The 23,094-nt window shown below is 45.1% G+C and overlaps 1 protein-coding gene across 1 annotated transcript; it reads right to left on the bottom strand.

Annotated features, from left to right (window-relative positions):
- Positions 1 to 9,411: 9,411 nt before the first annotated feature.
- LOC106740744 (band 7 protein AGAP004871-like) lies at positions 9,412 to 17,524 on the bottom strand. Its single transcript, XM_014612077.1, has 6 exons — positions 17,473 to 17,524; positions 14,805 to 15,014; positions 14,010 to 14,190; positions 12,011 to 12,172; positions 10,466 to 10,631; positions 9,412 to 9,790 (listed from the first exon to the last, which is right to left on the bottom strand). Exons 1-6 carry the CDS (start codon positions 17,522 to 17,524, stop codon positions 9,647 to 9,649), a joined length of 915 nt encoding a protein of 304 aa, XP_014467563.1. The 3' UTR covers positions 9,412 to 9,646.
- Between the last annotated feature and the right edge of the window lie 5,570 nt (positions 17,525 to 23,094).

Below are 23,094 nucleotides of genomic sequence, written 5' to 3'. Positions count from 1 at the left end.
CCACGCTCCGCTTCGTCTTTGACGCCTATGAGCCTCCATCCTCCTAATATTCGCACCCTCGCCGGAAAAGGGGCAAGACGATATATCACTCGACTTCGCCGGTCGCCTCGCCTCGGCTCGGGGAAGCTCCGTGAAAAGCTCACGGAGCTGGAGATACGGCTGTGGTACCGGAAGGAATGGTAGCGCGTCCTCGAGAACACCCTCGAGGACAGCGTCGAGTAGACACAGATTTTCGTGCAAACGGTGTAACGGCTTCCCCCACGTTACCGATCAAACAGTGAAGTGGATGGACCGACGAATCGTCGAGATACCGCTGCACGTGAAAAGGAAACTTCACCGAGTACAAAATGTTGTTTCTGCCGTGTACCTACACGGAGAAAAAACAATTGCAGTTCGTATAACAGTACGGGGTCAGATCGAAAAACACGCCGACCGAGGAACGATATCTTTGTTATAGTAATCGAAAATATTCCTCCGAACATTCGGCCCAGGTTGAAATTCGATTGAGATAACTGAGAACAATTGGCTGAATAGAAACGTCCTGCGAGAATCTTCTTGCCCTTAGTCCTCCCAAAACTGAGTTTTTGTCCGGCCTCCGAATAACACGAAGAGAATTTTTCTTCCGTGTACGAGGTAAAACCAATTCTCGGATATGTAGCTAGACCTGAGTACATTCTCATTATTTTGTTTCTTAATGAATATGAATATTTAAACTTTCAACATAGAATATATTATATATATATATATATATATATATATGTATTTATATATATTCATGGTCGAAAGTTTAAATATTCGTAGTTAAAAACCGAAACAACAAGAGTGTCCGGATAATGATATTTTTATTTTATTTCTCGCGACAGTATTAACACGTTAACTGCTGGAATATGTAAGTCGGTACTATAATATCGCTACGCTTCGCTAATTGACAAACTGTGGATTTTGAATTGAAAAAATTATTAATTAGAAAAAAATATATAGAATGCAATCAATTGCAGATAACGAATAAAATATGCAGCCAACACAATCAGTCAACGAGCTAACGAATATATGCATCGTGAATTGCATTTATTTACCCGTGTCTTTCTTCGGTGATTTAAACCTCTCGGTCAAACATAGAAGTAAATCAATGGAAACCAACGTGGCCGCTAACGTGTTAATTAATTTTCACCGAAAAATGCGTCGTTTTTCCGAGGGTCGACAAAGAAGAGGCGAACACGGCACAACGAGCGTGATTGATGCGCTTGTCGTACGATCGGGTGGGTTGACGGGGGATGCTGTTACCTCAATCTAAAGTTTACGTGAAATTCCTTGGTGTTGATCAAACGTGTGTGCCGCAAAGGGTCGAGCATTAGAACCATTCATTGTCTATGCGTACTCCGCTGCGGCGCCATCCATTTTATTCCAACGTGTAGTTTCGCAGCTTTAACCGGCGCCGCATCGGTTCGCACCGTAATTGCTATCCGCTCTCTCTCTCTCTCTCTCTCTAAGGCCTTGTGCACATCGGCAAGTGACAGGGCCGCCGACGGAGGGCTTGTTTATCAAGCCGAATCGAAATGCGTGTTGCAATTCTCCGTTGCGAGTTCGCGCTCGACGATAATTCGCAAAGCCTCGCTTCGCGCGTCCGTGGAAGAAGCGGTCTCTGCCCTCTCGTCGTCTCCAGGAGTTACGCGGAGCTACTGGAGTATTATCTTTTGACACGATTCGAGTTTATCTACACGAGAGCGCGGGAGTAATGTTGTCGTTCGACAGTATCCGGGCCTGAATTCCACTTGACGAACAGCCGGCACCCGGTTTATTCGACTCCCTCGGCGACTTCGCCGACTTCCGCGACTATTCGCCGATGTGCACGCGGTTTAACGATCGCAACGACCCAGCCTCACGACCGAGATCCATCTTCCGGGGGACGTGTCGGTCCCCGTAAACAAATAACGAACGCTCGATTACCAGCTCGATCCGCGGGGTTCCCCGTCGTAGCGTCGTCGCGCTAGGTATATCGTCGAGTATTTGCTCCGGCTGACGGGTGCAACGCTCGCAAGTGGAAAACCAGCCAGCCAGCCAGCCAACCGAGCGGGCAGGCAGGCAGGCAGCAACGGCGTCTTAAGGTCGGTCACGACGCCGTCGTTTGTTCGCGCTCCATACGAAGCCCCGGTCACGTTTCTTCCGCGCTTTATGCCGTCCGAGAAGTTCGAAAACTATGGGCCCGGACGGCGGCGGCAGCAACGGACGAGGAGGACGAGGAGACGGGGGCAGAAACATAAAACTCCAGACAACATAACTCACCCATTTCCAGACCATCCCTTCGAGAAATTATTTTGCAGGTGGGTCGGCGGGAGCACGGGGCAGGGACGGAGGAACGGCGGGACGATGGCTGCTATTCGGTGGTAGCATTTCTCCACACGTAAGGAGGATACGCGCGCGAAAGAAAGATTGTTTAGCCGTGCGCGCATCCGAGCATCCGCGCGACTCGGAAAGCTCGTTTCTCGATTCTCGTTTCTCTCCCCTCCCCCCCCCTTCTCTCTACCCTCTCTCTTTCCTTGCTCTGGAATTCATTTCCGCTTCAAATAAAAATATGGAATTATTATTTATTAAAGGAAGGATCATCCGTGTACATATCTTCGTCGGATATTAAACCAGCACAACTGCATGCCAACTGTGGCATTTTGAGGCGAAATAAGTTGTATCTCACCCGCAATTGTAAAAATTAATCAGTATTTCTTCGTACAATTGCCCAACAGCATAAGTCTAAAGTTCATGTTAATAGTCGTTACTTGAAATTTGTCTCACGCGATACACGCAGATCCAAATTGAGAGTTAGATCTGAGTTTTACGGTTGAACAGGATGTACAGCGATAATAAATGCGCTTATCTATCTATTTATCTATCTAACCTTCACCCCATTCTCTCTCTCTTTCTTATTATAACAATATAATATAATCTTTACCATAATATTACTTATAGCCGTTTATATGTTTCCGTAAGCTCGTTATAGGTGGTACCTTAAAGGTACTCTCACTCCCCGGAGTTGAATAAATCTATCTATCTATCTCTCTCTCTCTCTCTCTCTCTTGAATTTCGCACGGCTCGTTGAAACATTAATCATATCCGACCCTGCACCTTCCGCCGTTCGCCACGCTCGGATAAATCGCCGATGCGTCTGCATCGGTTAATTAGGCGATTAGACCGCCGTTGTGCCTTCGCTACGTGGGAATTCCGCAGCCGCATTCTTAAGTCCAATCGTAACGTTGTAATAGTCGGCGCACGTGATCGATCGCCGGCCGATTCGCGTACACACCGTCAGAGCGGAACTAATTGTTACACGTATAAAGCGCCGCCTTATGATGATCACCGTGGGCGAATTACCGTGAAATTAATTCGAGATAAAATCGCATGCCCTCCGCCGGCGCTGACGGCGAAGGGGGAGACTTTATTGTTCCGAGGAGGTCGTCCCGATCGCGAATGAACGAGATCCTCCTCACTCTCGGATTCGAAGCCCGCGCGGTTCGCCGTTCGTGTTCCCGCATAAATTCGCGCATGGAGGATGTAACTTATTTCGCGTTCATTACGGCTCCGTGTAAAGTGATTAGTGACCTAATGACGGGCGAGGTTGCTGAATATTGCGTCGCGGTAATCGCGTATTATTTCACCGGTCACGTTTCCGCGGCGCCGGCGCGGGGTTAAACGCGACGGTTAAATAGGAGGTGAACGTGATCATCCCTTAATTATAACGACTCGCGTATCTTAGCCATCGCGCGGGATTATTATTCCGCGGCTCGCGTTAATTTAATTTCCACGTGTGTGTGTATTGACACAGTTTCTCTCTCTCTCTCTCTCTCTCTTCCTCTTTGCGCATGTAACACCTACAACGTTATTACACGGGGACCGTAATAACGCGTGTCGCGCGCGACGCGGGTACTTAATCGTTTCGCCGACGCGGCGAATAATCCTCGGAGACGTTAGGCAATCCGAAGTTTTCGCGCCCGCGTTCGCACCACGCCCGTAATCGGATGTAACGCGAATCAAATAATTCGTTTAAAGTCGTGTAAACTTCGTGGAACTAGTTGGCAGCGCCCGCACGTTCTTTCTTTCTCTCTCTCTCTCTCTCTCTCTCGCCCTCTCGTTCGCAAAGTATAACGTATCGGGTCGCGGAGGAACGCCCGTAAAGTATGCACAGGCGCGACGCGCATCAGCCTTCGGTGTTACCGAGCCGGCGCGCAGGGGGCTAAATGAGATTTAAGGGTGAGTTATGTCCGTGATAAGGACGACGCGCAATAAGATATGTCGCGACATTCGGGCGAGATTAGTCACGAAATCCAAAACTGCCGGGCGCTTCTTCGGCAAGATGGACCATTATTGTGCCGGGAATTATCCTCCCGCTGGCTGGCTGACTGGCTGGCAAGCGCAATACATTCTTACGTTCTTCGGAGTATACACAGTCCCCACGGGTTATATCCGACTTGGCAAGAGACGTGTTGAGGAACGCCGTGTCTGTAATACGTTCGCTCGCTCGCTGTTGCAGCACTCGGCCGGCGAGGCCCATTCCTTCCCCGCCTTTCGCCCATTACTTCCGATCTACTTCCTTGTAATCTCTATCCCTGCGTTCGCGAGCAGCGTTCATTTTCGCCCGCTGATGTTTAAACACCGAGACAGATCCCTGACGTACGCTCGCACAGAGTCGCGCGTCTGCCCGACTAGGTAGGAACGTGCAGACGTGCGACGGCCGCGCGCTGTGTTTGCCGTGACATTAATGCCTCCCGCGTTACAATCGCTCTCGGAAAATCTCGGCGAATTCGTGAATTGAGCTTTACGTGGAATTTGACACGTCATTTGACCCCGAGCGATTTTTCACTCCGACCGAATTTGCATTTCAACGATTACTCACGGAGACGTTAAAAATCGCGCGTCGAATGGTCACGAGAGAGACATCGAGTCGGTCAAGTGTCCAATAAAGAAAAGTCCAGTTCGAATCTTCTGTCCCAAACGTCCCACGCGTCCGATGACGACGCAGAGGGAACATAATTATGCGCGGAAGTGTCGGGGGAATTACAAATTTGTCTAAAGTCCCCGGAAGGGAGAGGAAACTAGAAAAAAATCGACGGTTTAACGTCTCTTTAACTACCTCAATCCTCCTTATAAGAGTATATTAATAATAGCAGGAGGGGGGGGGAGGAAGGGGGAGAAAGACGGCTGAGAATATTGTGTAAAATGAGACCTGCCTTTGCGGCTCTCCCGTTCGTTTCCCCTCACATTGTCCCGCCTTCGGTGATTATCACTTCGAGAAAAAAGCCGAAATGTACACAAAAAAGTGCGCTTTATGAGCACGCTTGGCCGACGGGGAGCGCACGACAATGGTATTTGCAGGCTCCATTGTTCTTTTAATTGGTTGGTATTCCCCGTGCCCGGGTACTAGCGGCAAAAACACGTCGGCGCGCATCGTTGGAGGGGGGTTGGATTGCGTGAGGCAGGTCGGAGAGGGCTAGGAACAAAGTTATCGCGTCTGTTGAATACTCGTCCTCCCATGGAACGCGACTCTCTCCGGGCTGAAGAAGGGCGGGCAGACAGAGGAGCATGAGTGAACGAGGGAGGTGGGCGAGAAATCCGCCCTCTCTCTCTCTCGACGTTCTCTTCGGCTCGAATGAGTATGCGCGAAGGGTCGAACGCGAAGGGCGAGAGGATTTCTTTAATATACGACATCGTTGCCTTTTTGCATAGGGTGGCCATTCGTTTCACCGAATATCGTTAGCATAATGCAGGGCTCTCCATCCCCGCAGCCGCGCGTTTCCGCGCCGCACGCGATTAGCGTTCCTCCCCCGCACTGAGTCCTGGCCGCGCGAGCGTTTTCGCCACTCGGTGAACCTGGAGGAACATTCACACACACACACACACACACACGAGATAGGTAATGTATAGGAATCGTGGGCCGCGTATTATTTATCGCGATTAAATGGGAACGCGCTTCGAAACGTTTTGGAAATTATGGAACGCGCCAGGGATTTATGAAGTGCACACCGCGCGCAAAATTGTACGGCCGGTCGCGGAGAAATGAGTGACGATTAATCTTTCTCTCTCTCTCTCTCTCTCTCTCTCTCTACTCCTCCTCCTCCTCTGTCTTTCTCGATCTGGATTTTGAGTATTCGCTCGACATTGCGCGCACGTCGCCCGACGCGACATATCGTCGTCCGTTTGTTTCAGACATGAGATTCTGGGGGAAAAATTTTTCGATCTCGCGAGCGCGCTTTTCTTCTTAATAATCCAAGACTTAACCGTCGCGTAAGCGCGCGTGACGCGAGACGACTCGAAGGAAGGAAGGATATTAACCCTCGCTTCCCCGGCGCTCCTCCGTTCCTTGCAATCGAATTTTATGCGTTTGGCGAATAATGGCGTTCCCTTTTATGAGAGTAATCGAATGCACGTCGGGAAAAACCGCGCTCGCTGAGAGCTTCCTGCCGCGCGCGACGAACAAAAAAGATCACGACGAGGACTGTCGATTTCGTTCGCCGCCGTACCCTTCGAATTTATACGCTTCTCGGTGTAACTTAAAAAAGTAAAAGAGACGAGCAGAAGAGAGAGAAAATAAAAGTTGACATCGTTCGGTTTTCCCGAGGAAATAAACGTCGGTGGATCACGTCGCGAACAACGATTCTTGACAAAGTCTGCGCACTCAGGCGAATAAAAACCATCGTGATGGCGCGCGCACACACACACGCACACACACACACACACGTGCATCGAATCTAAGAGAAAATAGGACGATAAAATTGCAACCGAGTGACACCTTTAATCTTTCGAGATTACCACGTAAATACCATGGACGGTTAAGTTGCGAGTCCTTCCAATTTTTGGCTAGCTGAAGAGCCAATTTCTCTCCGGTTGTTCCAATTACCGTAGCCCACGAATGCTTATGACACCGCGTGATGTCAGTGATGGCACGCAGTTTTATGCTTAATCCGTATAATCCGTAAAAATCGTGTCTATTATAGCACGAAGCTTTTATCAGTACCAAACGTCCATGAAAGGCTACCGTACCATTAAGAAGCGATCATTAAACGAATGGTAACGATCAAAATTACATGAAATGCCGCGGAATGGGATTTCTAGTCAGGGGTACAACTTCACACCCGCGGATCCTATTTTCCTAGATAACGATTACAATTTCGACTATGAAACGTCCATGATGAGCTGTGTAACGAAAGACAGGAGAGCTAACTTCGCATCTATGAAGCCCTATTTTCCCTGATAACATATGTTCCACGATAACAATACAGTTTTGACGACCAGACGTTCACAATCGATTATTTATTGTTGATTCTCAGCCTTCCGCTACTACAGAACACAGATTGACCACTGATCACGACTTTAATTGGCGTTGTTTCAAGCCGCGATATCCGACGACTCCGACTTCGACTCCGACGACGACGGCACGATGATTATATTATTGCAAGCGTTTTCTCCGAGCTTAATTGAATCTCGCTAAAAATATAGTCTCCGGTAGAACTTGACTGAACGCGCAACATTCTTAAAAAAAGCCTCGTGCACGAGAGCGAGCGGTAAAAACCACAGAGCGCCTCGTACAATGTCCGTGGAAACGGGGTAGTAAAACAGCGAACGGCGGACGCGTTTAAGCGAATTCCACGGTATTTAGTAACGCCAGACGGAGAAAGAGAGAGAGAGAGAGAGAGAGAGGACAACGCGGCCGGTCGGTGAGGCCGGACGGATCGTATGCAAATGGCACGATGGCGGCATTCGTAAACTCCGCTCGCGCTCCGCAGTCGAAGCGTTTCCCGATGTGGAAAATACGTGTACGATATCCGGCTCGTCGGACCGTTTGCACGCGCGAGTCAGAAGAGAAAGAGAAACAGCCGGGTCAGTGGGTGTAGGGTTAAACGAAGGCGAGCTTCGAAAGCGATCTTATCGGGACACGTGTTTATCGAATTTCCATCGGGCGCGACTTATCCGCCGGAGCGGGATCGGATCGGGAGTAACATTCGCGTAATTAATTCGCCTCTAATTGGTAAATCGTCAAACGCGAACGTTATCTGTCGGCACGCCGGAAAAATGAACGTAATGGGCGATCGCCAAGCACGTAGATCGACGCGTCTTTTCAACTTTACGTGTCGCATTCCGCTGTATTTGCTCGAGGTTAAACATCCAAAAGAGGGAGAAGGGGGGTGGGGGAAGGGGGGGGCGGTCGTCGAGTGTCCTCCGGCGAGCGCGAAGTTAGAGAACAAACTGCGAGGTCTTGCTTTTGCTTCAAAGACAAACGGCCGTGTTCGCAGTGCGAGTTTACCGTTGCACGCATTATACCGTCCGATTCGGGACGTTTATTTGTGTCCTATGAGTGTGGTACACACCTTGAGAATTTCGGACGTTCAGCGCTAAACGAGTGTTTACAATCGGAATATTGATCATTGCAGTGTTGGCGGTTCGGGTACAAATTTTACTCGGCCGGGTCGAAGTTTTAGAATATGCGCGATAAACGAATATTAAATAATTAATATGGGTAAATTATTTATTATTTAATATTTGTTTACTGGAATATACATTGGCCCGTATTTAGAACGCGCTTACAACGATGTTAGCGCTGTATCAAGTTATGAGATATGAGTATTCCTTAGTATCGTTTGTATTGTAAACGTGATAATAACAATGCTCCGTTAAGAAAAATCGATAATTACGTGTTTTTATAGCAAACTATCCGCTTAGAATTATTAATAAATTGACTTGTTAGCGCGCTAACGTCGTTATAAGCATGTTCTAAATATGGGCCATTATGTACAAATGATTAATCGGCGTAATTAATATGTTACTTATTGAAATTGAGAATCAAGTAAGATTTGAAAATGCAGACGGACTTAAAACAATTGAACGTGAAATAATTCGTATGTAAACCTTTCTCCGCCAGCTTGAGGAAGCTGCAGTAACCGTTCGCGTCAAAAGATAATATTTGTATAACTTATTACACTTTGTAATTCTCCATTGATCTTTCCAATTTGAGGAAATTTGCGGAGTTAATGCGAAACCAAAATTTTAGCTGTTAAAATAATTGAACATTAAATAATTCGTATGTAAATCTTTCTTCTTCAGCTTAAGAAAGCTGCGGTAACCGCTCGCGTCAAAAGACAGTAAAATAGTTTGAATAACCTGTCACATTTCGAAGTTCGTCATTGATTTTCCCAATTCGAGGAAATTTGTAGGTTCAACGTAAAACCGAAATTTCGACTCGGCGCGGCGGTACGATGCGCAGATTGCGAAACGGAACGTACGAATCTCCTATTAATTTTGACCGGGTTTCATCATTGCAGAATTTTAATTTATGTTAAATTAAATTTTTAATTAAAGTTCCCCGAAAATCGCATGGCGAAGCGTGCGATATGCGATGTCGCAAAAACAAAGCTGCACATGCAAAAACAATCTAATTAAATTAGCGAAATACTTATACACTGTGTGTTATTCGATTTTTATTTTATATCTTCGTCTCTCACCGTCCCATCGCGTAATTGTTTGCAAGCAACGATGCAACAACACACACACACACACATCGCGCGTCTCTTTCTCGCGCGTGCAGCGATCGCAGTTACAATCGCCTCAGTTTATACGAATCAGTCGTGAAACCGTTATCGCGATTTTTAATGTTTACCCTTCGCCCCTATGAGAGTGTCGGCCGCGTAGTTTCCTGATTGCCGTGCGAGCTAGGGGCGAGTAGAGGCGCCAGGAATTCAACCGGCAACGGGAATATGATCGTTGAGTTCTTCTCGCCGCATACATTGTTTAGGGTTTGCAGGTATCGCAGCTATCGACACACAAGAATGCGAAATATAACGGAACTTTTCCCACCTATTATCTTTTAATTATTACGCAGCGGGCCACGCGATTCCCGTTTAATCACACCGCGTACTGACGAGTCACGCGTGTGCGTAGGAGCGCGCGCGATGCCGCGTTTATTAATAAATACACAGCAAATAGCTAAATAAAGCTGCACATTCCGCGCGTGTTTGTTTTTCCCCCTTTTTCAGGACGGCGCATACACCGGCAATTCTGAAGCTTTTGAAAAAAAAAATCATTCTACAGAGGTGGCGCTCGTTAATTAATCGAGTTAAACGCGTTTCCTTCCTCTCGCGGCCAGCGTGATTGTTCGACGACGAACACGGACTTTGCGAATTACTGGACCAGAAAATATTAATGCAGTTCCAATTAAAGCAAGAGCGATCGCCACGGGTGAGTATTAATTTCTAACGTGGAAATCGAATAAAAGTTAAAACGGGGTCGAGGATGAGGAAAAGTGAGAAGAGGGAAAGAGAATGACGAGTAATACGCGCGAATGCAATCATGCGGCGACGCCGTATGATTCGATAATCAGCGGTATTTGATCATTAGCGTCGTGTCGCGCCGGATGACGGAAAAGAATGAGAGAGGGCGGCGCGGAATGGGGGGGGAGTAGAAAATTCGAGCAGCCACTAGGGTGTACCTGCAGGGCGGCGTGACTCGTGGAAATGACGTCGCCGGCCTCTTTCAGGGAATGGGAAGCTCGCATTTCTCCTTCCGCCGCAATCACTTTGGCCCTCGCCTCCCTCGCAGCTTCCGCCTCCGTGGCCATGGCTCGTTGGAGCTGTACCGGAAGTCGGACATCCTTTCTGAAGCAGAGGCATCCGTTAGATATCCGTTTCGGGCAGACGCGGGAGTGCGGGGAGCACGAATTCATGGATGGGCATGCGAGGGGACTTGTGAGCGGCTTCGAAACTATTAGGGAACGGCTCGTGCGCCGCGTATCCGTACGGTCGCTCGTTAAATCGCGCCGCGATTATCAAGCGCGCGTTAATCCGCGAAGTAATCTTAAAAATCTGATATCGAACATTTTCGGTATCGACCGATTTCGCACTTCTGCTTCAGATTTTTTAATAAAATCCTAGCGCCCTGTTTTTTTTTCTTTTTTTTTTTAAATGACGCATTCTTACTTTAACGTTGTGTCAGGCTTTTCCGTTATGTAGTTATTAATTTTCACTGCGCGAACTATACGCGTTATAGAAATTCGATGAATGTTATTTATATACATTACAGTCAATCCTCGCGTGTGAGCGGAAATGTATGTACGTTTGTATGGGCGTGCGTGCACGCGCATGTGTGTGTATGTGTGTGTGTGTGCAATCATTATTAAATATTCGCAGCGAGTCCATCGCGTCATGACATACGAACGCAAAGAGTTAATATCGAAGTAGTAATATTACCATGTTGTAGCGCACGCGCGCGCGCGTTCCGCAATATATTGCCGTAATCTAATTACTCCTTAATAACTCTCTCCGTCGATAAATGTAAGCGTATCGATTCGTTCTGCCCAACTGCGAAATTTCATCGGTCGCACCGACGGGCAGACAAATGAACGACCGAACGGTCGTCGACCTGTTTTGCGCACGAACACGGATTCACGGCGAACATTTAAATTTTAAATCGCGCCACGCATATTTGTACTTCTTTTTTCTCCCTTCTTCCTTCTTTCCTCCCTCGCCGGACGAGATACATTTTCGTTAGCGCATTATTTTTATCGGGCCACTGTCGCGCCAGTTTTGAAATCACGGCATTGTTTTCGGCACCCAAAAATTTATAAGATACATTTGGTTTGTTTCAAAGTAATTAAAAAAAAATTATATTTTTCTGTAAACTGATGTAATCAATTGAACAATTCGTGGTTCCACGGCGAAATTTGAGAGAGCCAGGAAATTGCGATTCCGTAAAATACATACAATACATTTTAAATGGTTATAGTGTAAATCTCTCTCTCACTTTTTCTCAACAAAAACAAATATTTGTTTACACAAACATACACTCGCGCTTAAAATGACGTATCCCGGCCTCTCTCTCTTTCTCTCTCTCTCCGTCGGCCTAAGTAACCAACAAATTAATTACTGAAATGGACAAGCTGCACCAAGGGATGCGAGGGGATGGGTGGAGGGAGAATACAACAGTCGCTCCGTTCTCGCAAATACGATGCGCTAAAATATCGAGGTAAAATATTCACATCTCAACCCGCTCGACTTTGACTCCCCAAGGATCCGTTGCCTCGTCCAGGGCGGTCTGCATGGTGTGGGAAATGGTCTCCCGCTCCGACAGGATCTCGGCGAGATTCCTCGTGCCAAGGACCGTTCGCAGCGTACTCGCGGCCAGTAACCGCGTCGAATGGCTGGAAAAGTAAGTGAAGGGGGTGACGCGGACTGACTCGCCGGGGCGGCAAACCGTGAACGAGCCCGGCGCTGGGTAGCGCCGTGCCTGCACGACGGCGCTATTAAACCCCCACGGAACGGACGCCGGACGTCGACACGCTGTCGACCATTTCTCGTGATTTTTAACGGACCAGAAATACCGGCTACGCTACTACGCGCGCGGCGACTCCCACGACGTGACTGTAAAAGCGCTATTACGACGGTGCCGCGCATTAACGCCTCTGTTACCGCGCGATGACAGCTTACGGTCAAATATGCCGTCGTCTGAGGACACGAGGAAGAAATGTTAGGAGGCTATCCGTTTCCGCGGGAATTAATTCCGGTTCTTTTTTTTCCCTCCTTGCAGAGCGTCACTTTATGCTGTACTTTTGAAATTTATTCGAGCGAAACTTCACTTCCGGAAAGCCGAGCGCCGGAACCCGAGGAACTTCTTCCTCATACAGAATGAATCTCCCTCGCTCCGAATCCAAGTTAAGTGGATTTTTTCACTCAAAGTTGGGTCCGACGTATTATACTTCACCGTCGCATAGCAATAAATTCATTCTGATCGATTGAAATATTCACTCCCACCTCCCAGGAGAGGATGGAGAGAATTCACAGTCAACGAGAATGTCGATCACCCTTTTCGCACGCCCGCTACCTTCCGACTTTCGTCCTACATGAGGACGCAATCTATTATAGGAGTAGACGGTAGACAATTCGTAAGAATGTACCCTAAGTTCGAGTTGAGTTGTTGAATCCTAATTTCCCGAAGTGGTGCGACATGTATACCCTAAATTTCCAGGTAAAAAATAATTTTTTCGATGTTTCGTTTATTTTTATATTATTTTTACGAATTTTTTCATATATTTTTAGAAATAAGACGAAAAATACTTGCAATTGTTATACTAAAATACTTCAAAAATGCTTCAAAAATTCTGATATATATGTGTATCACAAAATATATATATAATATATGTTCCATGTGATTGAGTATTTTAGTTAAAATGAATTTTCATTAGTTTTGAGTGCGATTTTACTCCAAGAAATTTCGAGAGTGCTTGTGCCACATATGAATATAAATTGCGTATCGTGTTTATGTCGCCGTATCAATTAATTCTACGCCGCGTCGCGCTTTCAACGGCGCTTATTTGAGCCGTGCACCGACGGAAATAAACCGAGAATTATTACGTCATAGCAAACTTCGTAAGTAGCGGAAAGCTCGTTGCTGCGGTTCGCCGGTTGCGGTCCCGAAAAAGCCCTTAACGTCCCTGCAATCAGCTTACTTTCATTGTACCGTCGCACGCGTATCGTCTCGGATTCTCGCGACGGCCGGGAACGGAAACGAAGATTACAGCGAGCAAGTGAGCGGAGACAAGACCGGGAAAAAGGCGCGCACAATCAAGTATTTAAATGCCATGTCGCAGCCGCGTACGATAGGAGGAAGACGCGATGTGTAACCGAAGGAAAAACTCACTGAGTGTAAAACGCTTTCGCGGCCAGCCACGGAAATAAATTCGTCGGGCGAGACACAAAAAGTCGGAAGAACGGAGGAGCGAAGACCGCCGGCTCGAACGCGAAATAAGATAATTAACAGTGGCGAGTCAAGAAATCGATATGTCAATCGAACGCACATACAGACATAGCTGCTTAATTAATGATCCAAAAGCAGCACATGAAATGTGTTAAATTAAACACAACATTTTTTACTGCGCAGGTATTTTTTTTCCACGCGGTATCTCGCCGCGTTCGCGTCTCCGTCGTAACTTGTCTAACGTCTCGTTTCGAACCAGATCTCGTGACATTATCGTTCCGTACCTGTAATTTGCAATTTTAATCACGGCGTTTAAAGGCTCCTTGATGCGGTAATAGACGACTGCGTCGACGCTCACGGTGACGGAATCCTTGGTGAGCACCTCTTGCGGCGGCACGTCGAAGGACACCGTCCTGAGATCGACGCGCACGCAGGAGTCGACACACGGCATCACGACGAAAGTGCCTATGGAGAAATCAAACGAAGATATGTGTCTTTTTTACGTATTCTTACGTCTTCTTAACGCATTCTCTACCATGATTCATTGAGAAATCGTTTCCACCATCTGGTATTTTTTACTTGTGACACTGTGAAACAAACTTAACACATGGCGGATTGGATATACGAATCGATGTCTGTAGCATCTGACAAATAGTTAAATTGCTTATGTGAATGTAGAATGAAAACTTGGTATTGTTACACATCTGCACGGAGAAAATATTGTAATAAAAATTACCGCAAAATTTTGTAATGCTGGACTACACCGGAATTATGACAGAAGTGATGATATGTGTGGTAATCTTTAATAATATGTTTCATGTATACACATTGTTAAAGATTATAACACACACAATCATTTCAGTCATGATTCCGGTAGAGTCCAGCATTACAACATTTTTATTACAATATTTTATCTGTGAATGATCGGTCTTTCGGTGAGTAAGCATGTCACACATGTGTGACTACGGTGGGAGCGAACGTGTCAAATAATAACAACATCGGATTTGAGAAAGAAACGACGAGAACAAACCAGCAAAGCATTGAAACGCGACTCATGCGAAAATGAGTGGACGATTTACCTGGGCCACGAGGTCCGCCTTTCAAGCGACCCATCCGGAAAACGACAGCCCTCTCGTACTCTTGCACGACTTTGAACAAACAGCAGAGGGAGAACGGCAGCGTAATCATTATCAGAAGGAACGATCCTACCGTGGCGAGAAATTCGATTAATCTCGTCATCGCGCCCACCTCTCCAACGTCGGCTGCGCGATAATTAGCGTTCGTGGCTGCTTTCGTGTAACAAAAGAACAAGAGATCAGACAGATATACACTCAGAACGTTCGTGCGTAACTTTTTCACCCCTTAATTCGATGGTAGTTATTAACGCCGGGATATTTCGGGAATATCGCTAATTGAGAGACTCGTTATTACAATTGCGATTATTAGTTATATGTTATTTATTAGTATAGTTACCAGTGGTTAGTTATTAGTACCCAAGTAAATAATAATTGTTGGGTACCGATTTTTAATTAACAATACATAAGAAGATACACACTGTATTTAAGTAAACGTTACTTGTTTCAAGTATTTCAGTGTTATATATTCATAAATACATCATAAATTCATCATAAGCATCAAATTTATTCAAAATATATTCTGAATCCTAGTAAGTTTAGTATTTCAATCAAAAATATTAAATTAAGACAAATTTTGATTTGCTTATTCATATTAACCAAATTTAATTTTTCTTCGATAGAGTTTATATTTTTTAAAAGAAAATAAATTCTTCCTCTGAGTACGTGATAATGAGCTTTTCCAAAATTTGTGACGAGTATATTTTAAGACTGTTATCAAGGAAAAAAAGTTTTATTTTAAGACTATTATTAAGGGAAAAAAAATATTTGTTTGTTGAAGATAATTATTATTTTAAAAAGGAAGATAAATTGAGCAATCGCTTTTCTTAGCATTGATATTTTCCTCTGTGTACTAAATGCCAATACTAATTTGATATTGGTGGAATAATGGAATGGTGGCAATGGGCCAAGGCTCGAAAGACAGTATTGTAATTGTATCGATTCTCTATATTGCAAAAGTGCCAAAAATGATCAATTCTCAATACTTACTAATACTTATCGAAATATCAATTATCAATACTGAAACAGTACCGATTACCAGTATTGATTACACAATAGGACAAACAATCGCTTTTTTTCTCTCCGATGTATGATAGTACGTTTTCTAGAGATTTTATAATATTAAGAGATAAAACGTCATGTTTGCTAAGCAAATTCTACCAATGGCCTCGTGTTTGCATAAAAAAATCTCCGTGAGACGTAATATCGCGCTTCGGAGAGAATTTTGTGTACCATTGTGTTATTATTACCATATACTTGTTAATAATACAATTATAACATCGTGTGTATTATATTATACTGTGGAAGAAAAGGTCAGAATTATTGCAGGATGTTTGTATCTGCAGATATCCACTTTTAATGCCGTACGAGATGAAAACATTGGAGCGAAACGTCAGACTCGGCTGGGGTCGAAACTCGGGTCTTCCGCTTGCCACAAGCAACCGCTTTTACCACTGAGCTATTTAGACTCCATGTTAATGACATCTCCTGCTTTCGTATTTAACGCATTGGCATCGTAACATGAAATCCGTATTTCATTACTGAATTGGTACCTCGCCAGTCTTCCGTGCCAGCCGAATCTATACGATTCCTACATAGGTAGTTACTACTCATTACTAGTCATTAGAGGTTCCCACTATTAACCAGTATTACTAGTTATTGGTAGTTATACGCGGAAGATTGATGCGACGTGCCGAAGCGATTCTTCATTCCCCATTGCCCCGGGTCTCCGAGTGCGGCGACTGTGCAGTCTCGCGTCACGAACATCTTCGATTCGAGCAATAGCTCCGATTTCCACGGGCGAGAAAGATTAATCGAGCCATCACAAAAGTGATTAGGTAAAAGCGGAGTGCGATGCGCTCGCCTGATCCTGTCCCCCCAGGCGCGCGTTGATCGTTTTCTTTTCAACTATATCCCAAGCAAAGCAATCATGCAAACGCCTTTTACGGAGATCGCGCGGTTAAATTGTGCGTGAAATGGAACGTCTGCCAGAAAAGTAATTTGTCCCTTTCCGTCCATACTCCCTCTCATTAATTTCATTGCGCAGTTTCGTTCTGCCAGCTTTTTCCCCCGCCGACAACGACGGACGGACGGCTTCGCTTTCAGCGCGCGAGAATTTCGAAACTCGAGGAGATGAAAAATATTTGTCGCGCCGGCAATCCCGTTTTGCCGGCGTCCGGGGTCGCCGATTGGCGATCGACAAATAAAAACCCCCGAGACTCGTCGCTGATGTGACTATCGCGAATCTCGCGTTCTCAACCTAGCGGGGAATGATCTCGGGCGCGGCCGAAAGAAGCGGGCGATTTATCTTCTCGTTGCTGGCTCCCGCGTGTAATGTACCGTACCGTGTACCGTAAAGGACTTTCCTTCCGTTAGCCTCCGCTGGGTCTGATCACCCTCCATGTGGTCTCGCCAAAACGACGTCCTCCACTTAAGCAGGACACGCGGGATCGATCAGCGCGCACAGCACCTGCTCGTGTTCGTTGGATTTCTCCCGCTCGTACCGCTAAATCCGACGGGATACCGGCGCGTTATTATGTGCGATATACGTATACCCGGATGCGTTCTGTTAGAAGTGTTGAAAATATTCCTTTTTCTCTCCTCTCGTAATTACCTTTGTGTTCCGTGATGGATCTTATATTATGATTTCCGTCTACTTTATCCATTACTCCATCCTCTTTTCCATACTTTATCCATCTTTATCAAATATGATCGTGAGCAAAGACTAGTAAAAAGGCTGGTGGACAAGATATACGGAGGGATTAATTATTGATTATTTATTAAATTACTGTAATAAAAATTACCAGAAAATTTTATAATATTCGACCATACTGGATGTATACCATATTATACCGGACTATACCATATGTTGTATCACACTGAAATTATAATTGAAATTATAATGTGTATTGTAATCTTCATTGGCATACTTCACTGTGCACATCACTAAAGTGTACATCATACGTAATAATTTCAGTCATAATTCCGGTATGGCACAACATTACAAAATTTTCTAGTAATTTTATTACTATATTTTCTCCGTGAAAATCATGATATCAGCCGATCCATTACGGAACACGGCAAAGTTAATTACAAAACTACCAACCTCATAACTAAAAGAAATATTTTCGGCATATCTAACAGAACGCGTCCCCAGTTGTCTTAATGATTTTTTACCGCATAGAACACCCGTTTTATGATTGAATTAAGAAGGAAATAGTCGAGAGAGACAGGGAGAAAATGGTAACGAGGCTGCCAAATAAAACTTATTCCGCTTTCTTATTCGCGCCGTTATCGAATCGTACCGTTATTCTCGATCGACCGATCGTGCTAAGCACAGGAAGATATCAAATCCGCGCGAGTTCGCGTTTCAAATATCAAACGAGGCATTCTGGACGTTACACCGAATCACTGAGACAAACTTTCCCGTTTACGGGATTCACCGATAGGAGTGAATTTGGAACGTTCGAAGAGCCGTTTCTTAGACCGCGCTTCTGTGAGTGAGTGAGCGCACGAGCGCGCGTGTATGTGAATGTGTGTCGCGCAGGTGTACGTTTCGTCCGCCCTATTTCCATTTAAGATTATAAATCCGTTGTTTTATAACATTACAATTTTCGCTCGAGCGGTCCCTTTAAGCCGCGCTTTTTTCGAATCCGATCGCTAAGTCGCGTCGAACGATAGCGACGCAATGTCACGCGCGGGCTGGCACGTGGATCGTTCCTCCAGGAGTAGAGTGCTTCGACGGTGTTCCGTGAACGACTGAGACGGTAAACTAAAAATTCGTTCTCGCCTCCAAACATCGCGCGTGATCGCTCTGCACGAGTGCACGACTCGCGCGCGCACGATCTGTTTTAAATTAACGGGCGCGTCACGAAAGCGCGCCAATACCCCTCCGGTGTTGTTCTCGTTCCGTGTGTTTACGAGCTGTGAAGTTCTGTGAAAAGGCAGTATAACTAGCTCGGACGCGACATACGAAGCTGTTGAAAAAGTAAATTATTCCCCTTGCCCGCCGCGATGTTATAACAGCCAGCGCGGCGAAATCTACATTCCAGATTTGCTTTACTCGAGCGGGCGCGCGCGACCGCTTGCGGGCTTAATTAACGAAAGGGGTAAAATATGTAGAAGGCGATTGTAGAGCGGACGTTGGCGTCACCGGAACGCAATTAAATTCTAAATTAGATAGTTAGTGTAAATCGTTTCGTGTGGCCGACGTAAATAAGAACGTCTCGCTGCTCGTGTGGTAATAAATGTAATATATTCTCTCGTTTTGCAACCCCGTGATTTTTCACTTTCATACCTCTCACCCCTCCGCCCGCTCGCTATGGTTGTATCGATTCGAGCTCCGGAATTGACCGATGTTTCGCACCACCGGTACAGCTGGTGTCATGTATGCAACAACATTTTTTAGATTGAAGGTTATGATTTTCAGCCTTACGCATATACATGTAAGATCGAACACTTATTTGATATATGTTCACTATCTACTATACTTCCATCGCTTTCTCAATATTTAATTATTGCAAATTCAGTAATTTCCAGTATTAAATTTTTGCAAGAGTATATATTTCACCACTACTGCGCTATTAAGCATTAGTATTTAAATATTCATGTTAATGATAAGGTAGTGTTTAATCACTACAATCCTAAACAACCCTATTGCATATTTGGGATCACTGCTCCATAATTTAATCATTACGAATTACTAACAACAGTATTTTAAACATTCAAAATGAGTAATTAATCACTAGCCTAGCAGTAATAAAATTCTATAAAGATTGTGTCATAACATAACACCGGAGCTGCCATATCGTAGGATACAGGATACTAATGACACATGCTCGTAGGATATATCTGCGTAATGAAAAAAATGTAAAAATAACATTTTCTCTTAGTTACATTTAATATTATAAATATGTTATTTTTCTATAAGATTTGCTTAAAAATAATATCAAAGTATCACATTTCTTGTATTAATTTTTAAATAAGTTATATTACTTCTTGATATATATTCACTTTGCGTTAAATCAACGCAAAAATTTGAGTGGACTGTTTGGAACATGTGAAAAGTGTCAAATTTAATACAAAATTGTTTACTCTATATGGTGCGCGACATTCATGACGCTGGCTGTACACTTGGCTGCAGTATAGTTTAGATTTACATTTTTTCCAATGAAGTTAGCATTTCGAGTTATCACAATTACTGACCGTTATTGATGGGTCACTATTGAAAGGCTTGCGTAATAGTCGGTTATGACAGGAACTAAAGTGACAATACACGATATAATTATTGTTCCTTTATTATATTTTATTCGATAGATGAGAATATAATAAAGAAATTTGTGTTTTTTCTGAATCCTCTGTTTCAGTTGTGACATGAGATGTCTCATATATTATCATTTCGGTACCTGTGATAATGGATTATTACTCAGGCTTTGAATAATGGCTCGCAATCATGACTATTTGATTACCTCCTCACTTTATCAGAAATAATGTGTCTAAACCGTTTTGCAACCGAGTGTACATCTATCTGTCGGTGTTGTTAAAACGGTTTCGGCAGGAACGATGCCCTCGAGACCCTTCAATATTCCCGGACGATTAATTGAACGGTAAAAAGGATCGCGAAAATTTCATTCTGGCTTCACGAGTTTGCTCGGACGCGCAAGACGCCGTACACCGAAGAGCTCGCAGCTTGGCGCGGTCTATTGTGATAGAGTAATTGCGTTGTTCCTGAATTGTCCGAATACCGCCGTTGTTTCTGGCCATTTCAGACCGAGTCTTTTCTATTTTCCCTCTTCCTTATTTTCTTTTTTCTCTCCCTCTCCCCTTTCTTTCCGTTTTACTCTCTCTCTCTCTTTCTCTTTTTCTCCCTTTCATTTCTTTTTTCTCCCATTGTTTTTTAATCGTTCGTGCGCAGTTGACTCGATCTCCAAAGCTGCCAGGCGTTTCTTTGCGCTCCCGGCGCGTCACATTCTCCCTTTCGTTACTTCGGATTCTCATGAATTATCCAATTTTCCGTACCGCGGCCGGCAAAAAATTGCGGATTACAGCCTCGAGCATTGAAATCCATTAGACTAATGAAATTGCACTCGCGAGATCGGTCATAGGTACTTTCGACGGTGGAACGGGAAAATCCCGCTCGTATTTTCGGGATAGCCGTCGCCGCTGTCGTGGCCGCGCGTACGGCGAGAGCGCCGAATAGTGTTCTTAATGCCCGTCAGTCGTAATGATGTGGCCAATTAACGCATGGCAGCGTGCTTCGGCACGATCGCGCCGCAATTAATCCAGATATTTCATCACGCTTGATATCCGTAGGGTAACGGTGATTATGTAACGCAACGGTTACGAAAATCATCGAACTGCGTTGTTACTCATTATGTCGGCGGCGGGTGAATGTGTGCGCGCACGGCCCGCATGTATGCGTATCACGCAAACACTGGGTGTTGCATATTTCATCAATGTTGATGTTGTATTATTGTGCACGTCGTATGCACGCGCCAAACGTCACTCGCGAGTCTCGCGAGCAGCAGGATGCGAATAATCACGGGTCAGGGAAAGAACGCGCGAAAAATGAAGTGTGCAGTCGAATATTCAGATGGAGGATAGTCCCTTTTTAAGAATAATGCTACGCGAGGGGGAAATGGCATAATTATTTATTATCTGAATTATAATTTACTTGAAAAAATCGATTATTGAAACTAATATTCGAACAGACTATATTACTAATATTCGAGTTAGTAAAAGAACAATGTACACGGAGAAAATATTGTAGTAAAAATTGGCGCATAATTTTATAATGCTGGGTCACACTCTGGAATTATGACTGAAATTATGATGCATGCTGTAATTTATTATGTTAATGTTATAATTATGATATATGTTATAAGTTTTGTGATGCATTTTATGTGTAGACATCAATGAAGATTACAACACACGTAATCATTTCAGTACGGTTCAATCATAATTCCAGTACGGTTCGTTATAACATTATGCAATTTTATGGTGATTTTTACTACAACAATTTTCTCTATGTATGATGTATTAGTTGCGATAATATTGCAATTGAGTCGAGAGAAAGTTTACCCCGATTATAGCGTAGTTAAACAGTTTTTATACAACAGCACTTTTCCTGCGTATATATAGTTTCTTCCAAGCTCGATGGAATTTGTAAGGCTAGTGTGGAGCCAAAATTTCGATCCGGGCTGTTACAGTATCCGCAGTGTGGACAGACACGAGACACCACGTTTACGTCAAACCGGCCGGACTGTTCGGTCTTTTGCGCGCGGCCGGATTATCGCGAAATAATAATCACAATGCTGATACACGGCAGACCCGACGCCGATAAGACTCAACAGATTACGGATTTATATAATGTCAACAAGTGGGCGATATATATTCATCAACGTCGAAAGTATCGCGATAGACAGAGAGAGAGAGAGAGAGAGGAGTAATATCCACGGAGCATCGCGCGCGCAACATCAGTGATGTTTTTTGCACCTCGTCTCCCGCATAATTCGCCGATATACCGTGTGATATTCTAATTGCGCCGTATATAACACGCGCGCTAATACGGACGATGATATTAACGTGCATACGTCGCGGACTCCTCGTGTCGCCCTCGTGGCGTAGGGCAACCGTTATCGCTCCCTGATATACGGAAGCCAAGGGCAAAAATAACGACCCCGTGTCGCGCGAAAAAACGATACGCGAGAGAAAGGACCGAAAGAGAAGAGAAAGAAAAAACGTGAGAGGGAGACAGGTGGGAGGGGAAAAAGAAAAAAAGAGAGGGAGGGAGGGAAGAAACGGGAATATTGAAAACACAATTCGCGTCGGCGGTATGGAAGGGGAGAAGGGAGGGGGTTTTGGCGGTAGAGAGAGAGTTGTCATTTTTCCAACGCGCTCGTTCCGGATACGGCGAAATGTTTCGCTGTACGACGAGGCCGTTAATCGACAACCGGCGATCTGCACATGGCAGGTTCGCACGTGCATATAAGCGCGCCGCGCATGCATCGATGGAAACGATCGGGGTGTATCTTGACAGACCACACGTGCGCGGGATAGAAAAAGATGGAGGGAGCGAGAGGACGGGAGAGGGAGAGAACGGGAGGAAGAGAGTATCCTGTGAGAGAGCACCCACACACGCCGCAGGTGAGGGGGCAAAATAGCGGATGGAGAAGAGGTTGGATGGCTGCGCGGTGAGAAAGGGTGGGTCGGCTAGCTGATGTGGCGATCCTGCGGG

This window comes from Dinoponera quadriceps, unplaced genomic scaffold (assembly GCF_001313825.1).
Source record: "Dinoponera quadriceps isolate SergipeBrazil2010 unplaced genomic scaffold, ASM131382v1 scaffold453, whole genome shotgun sequence".
NCBI lineage: Eukaryota > Metazoa > Arthropoda > Insecta > Hymenoptera > Formicidae > Dinoponera > Dinoponera quadriceps.
The sequence above is the reverse complement of the archived record's forward strand: the minus strand, read 5'-3'. Positions and strand labels throughout refer to the sequence as shown.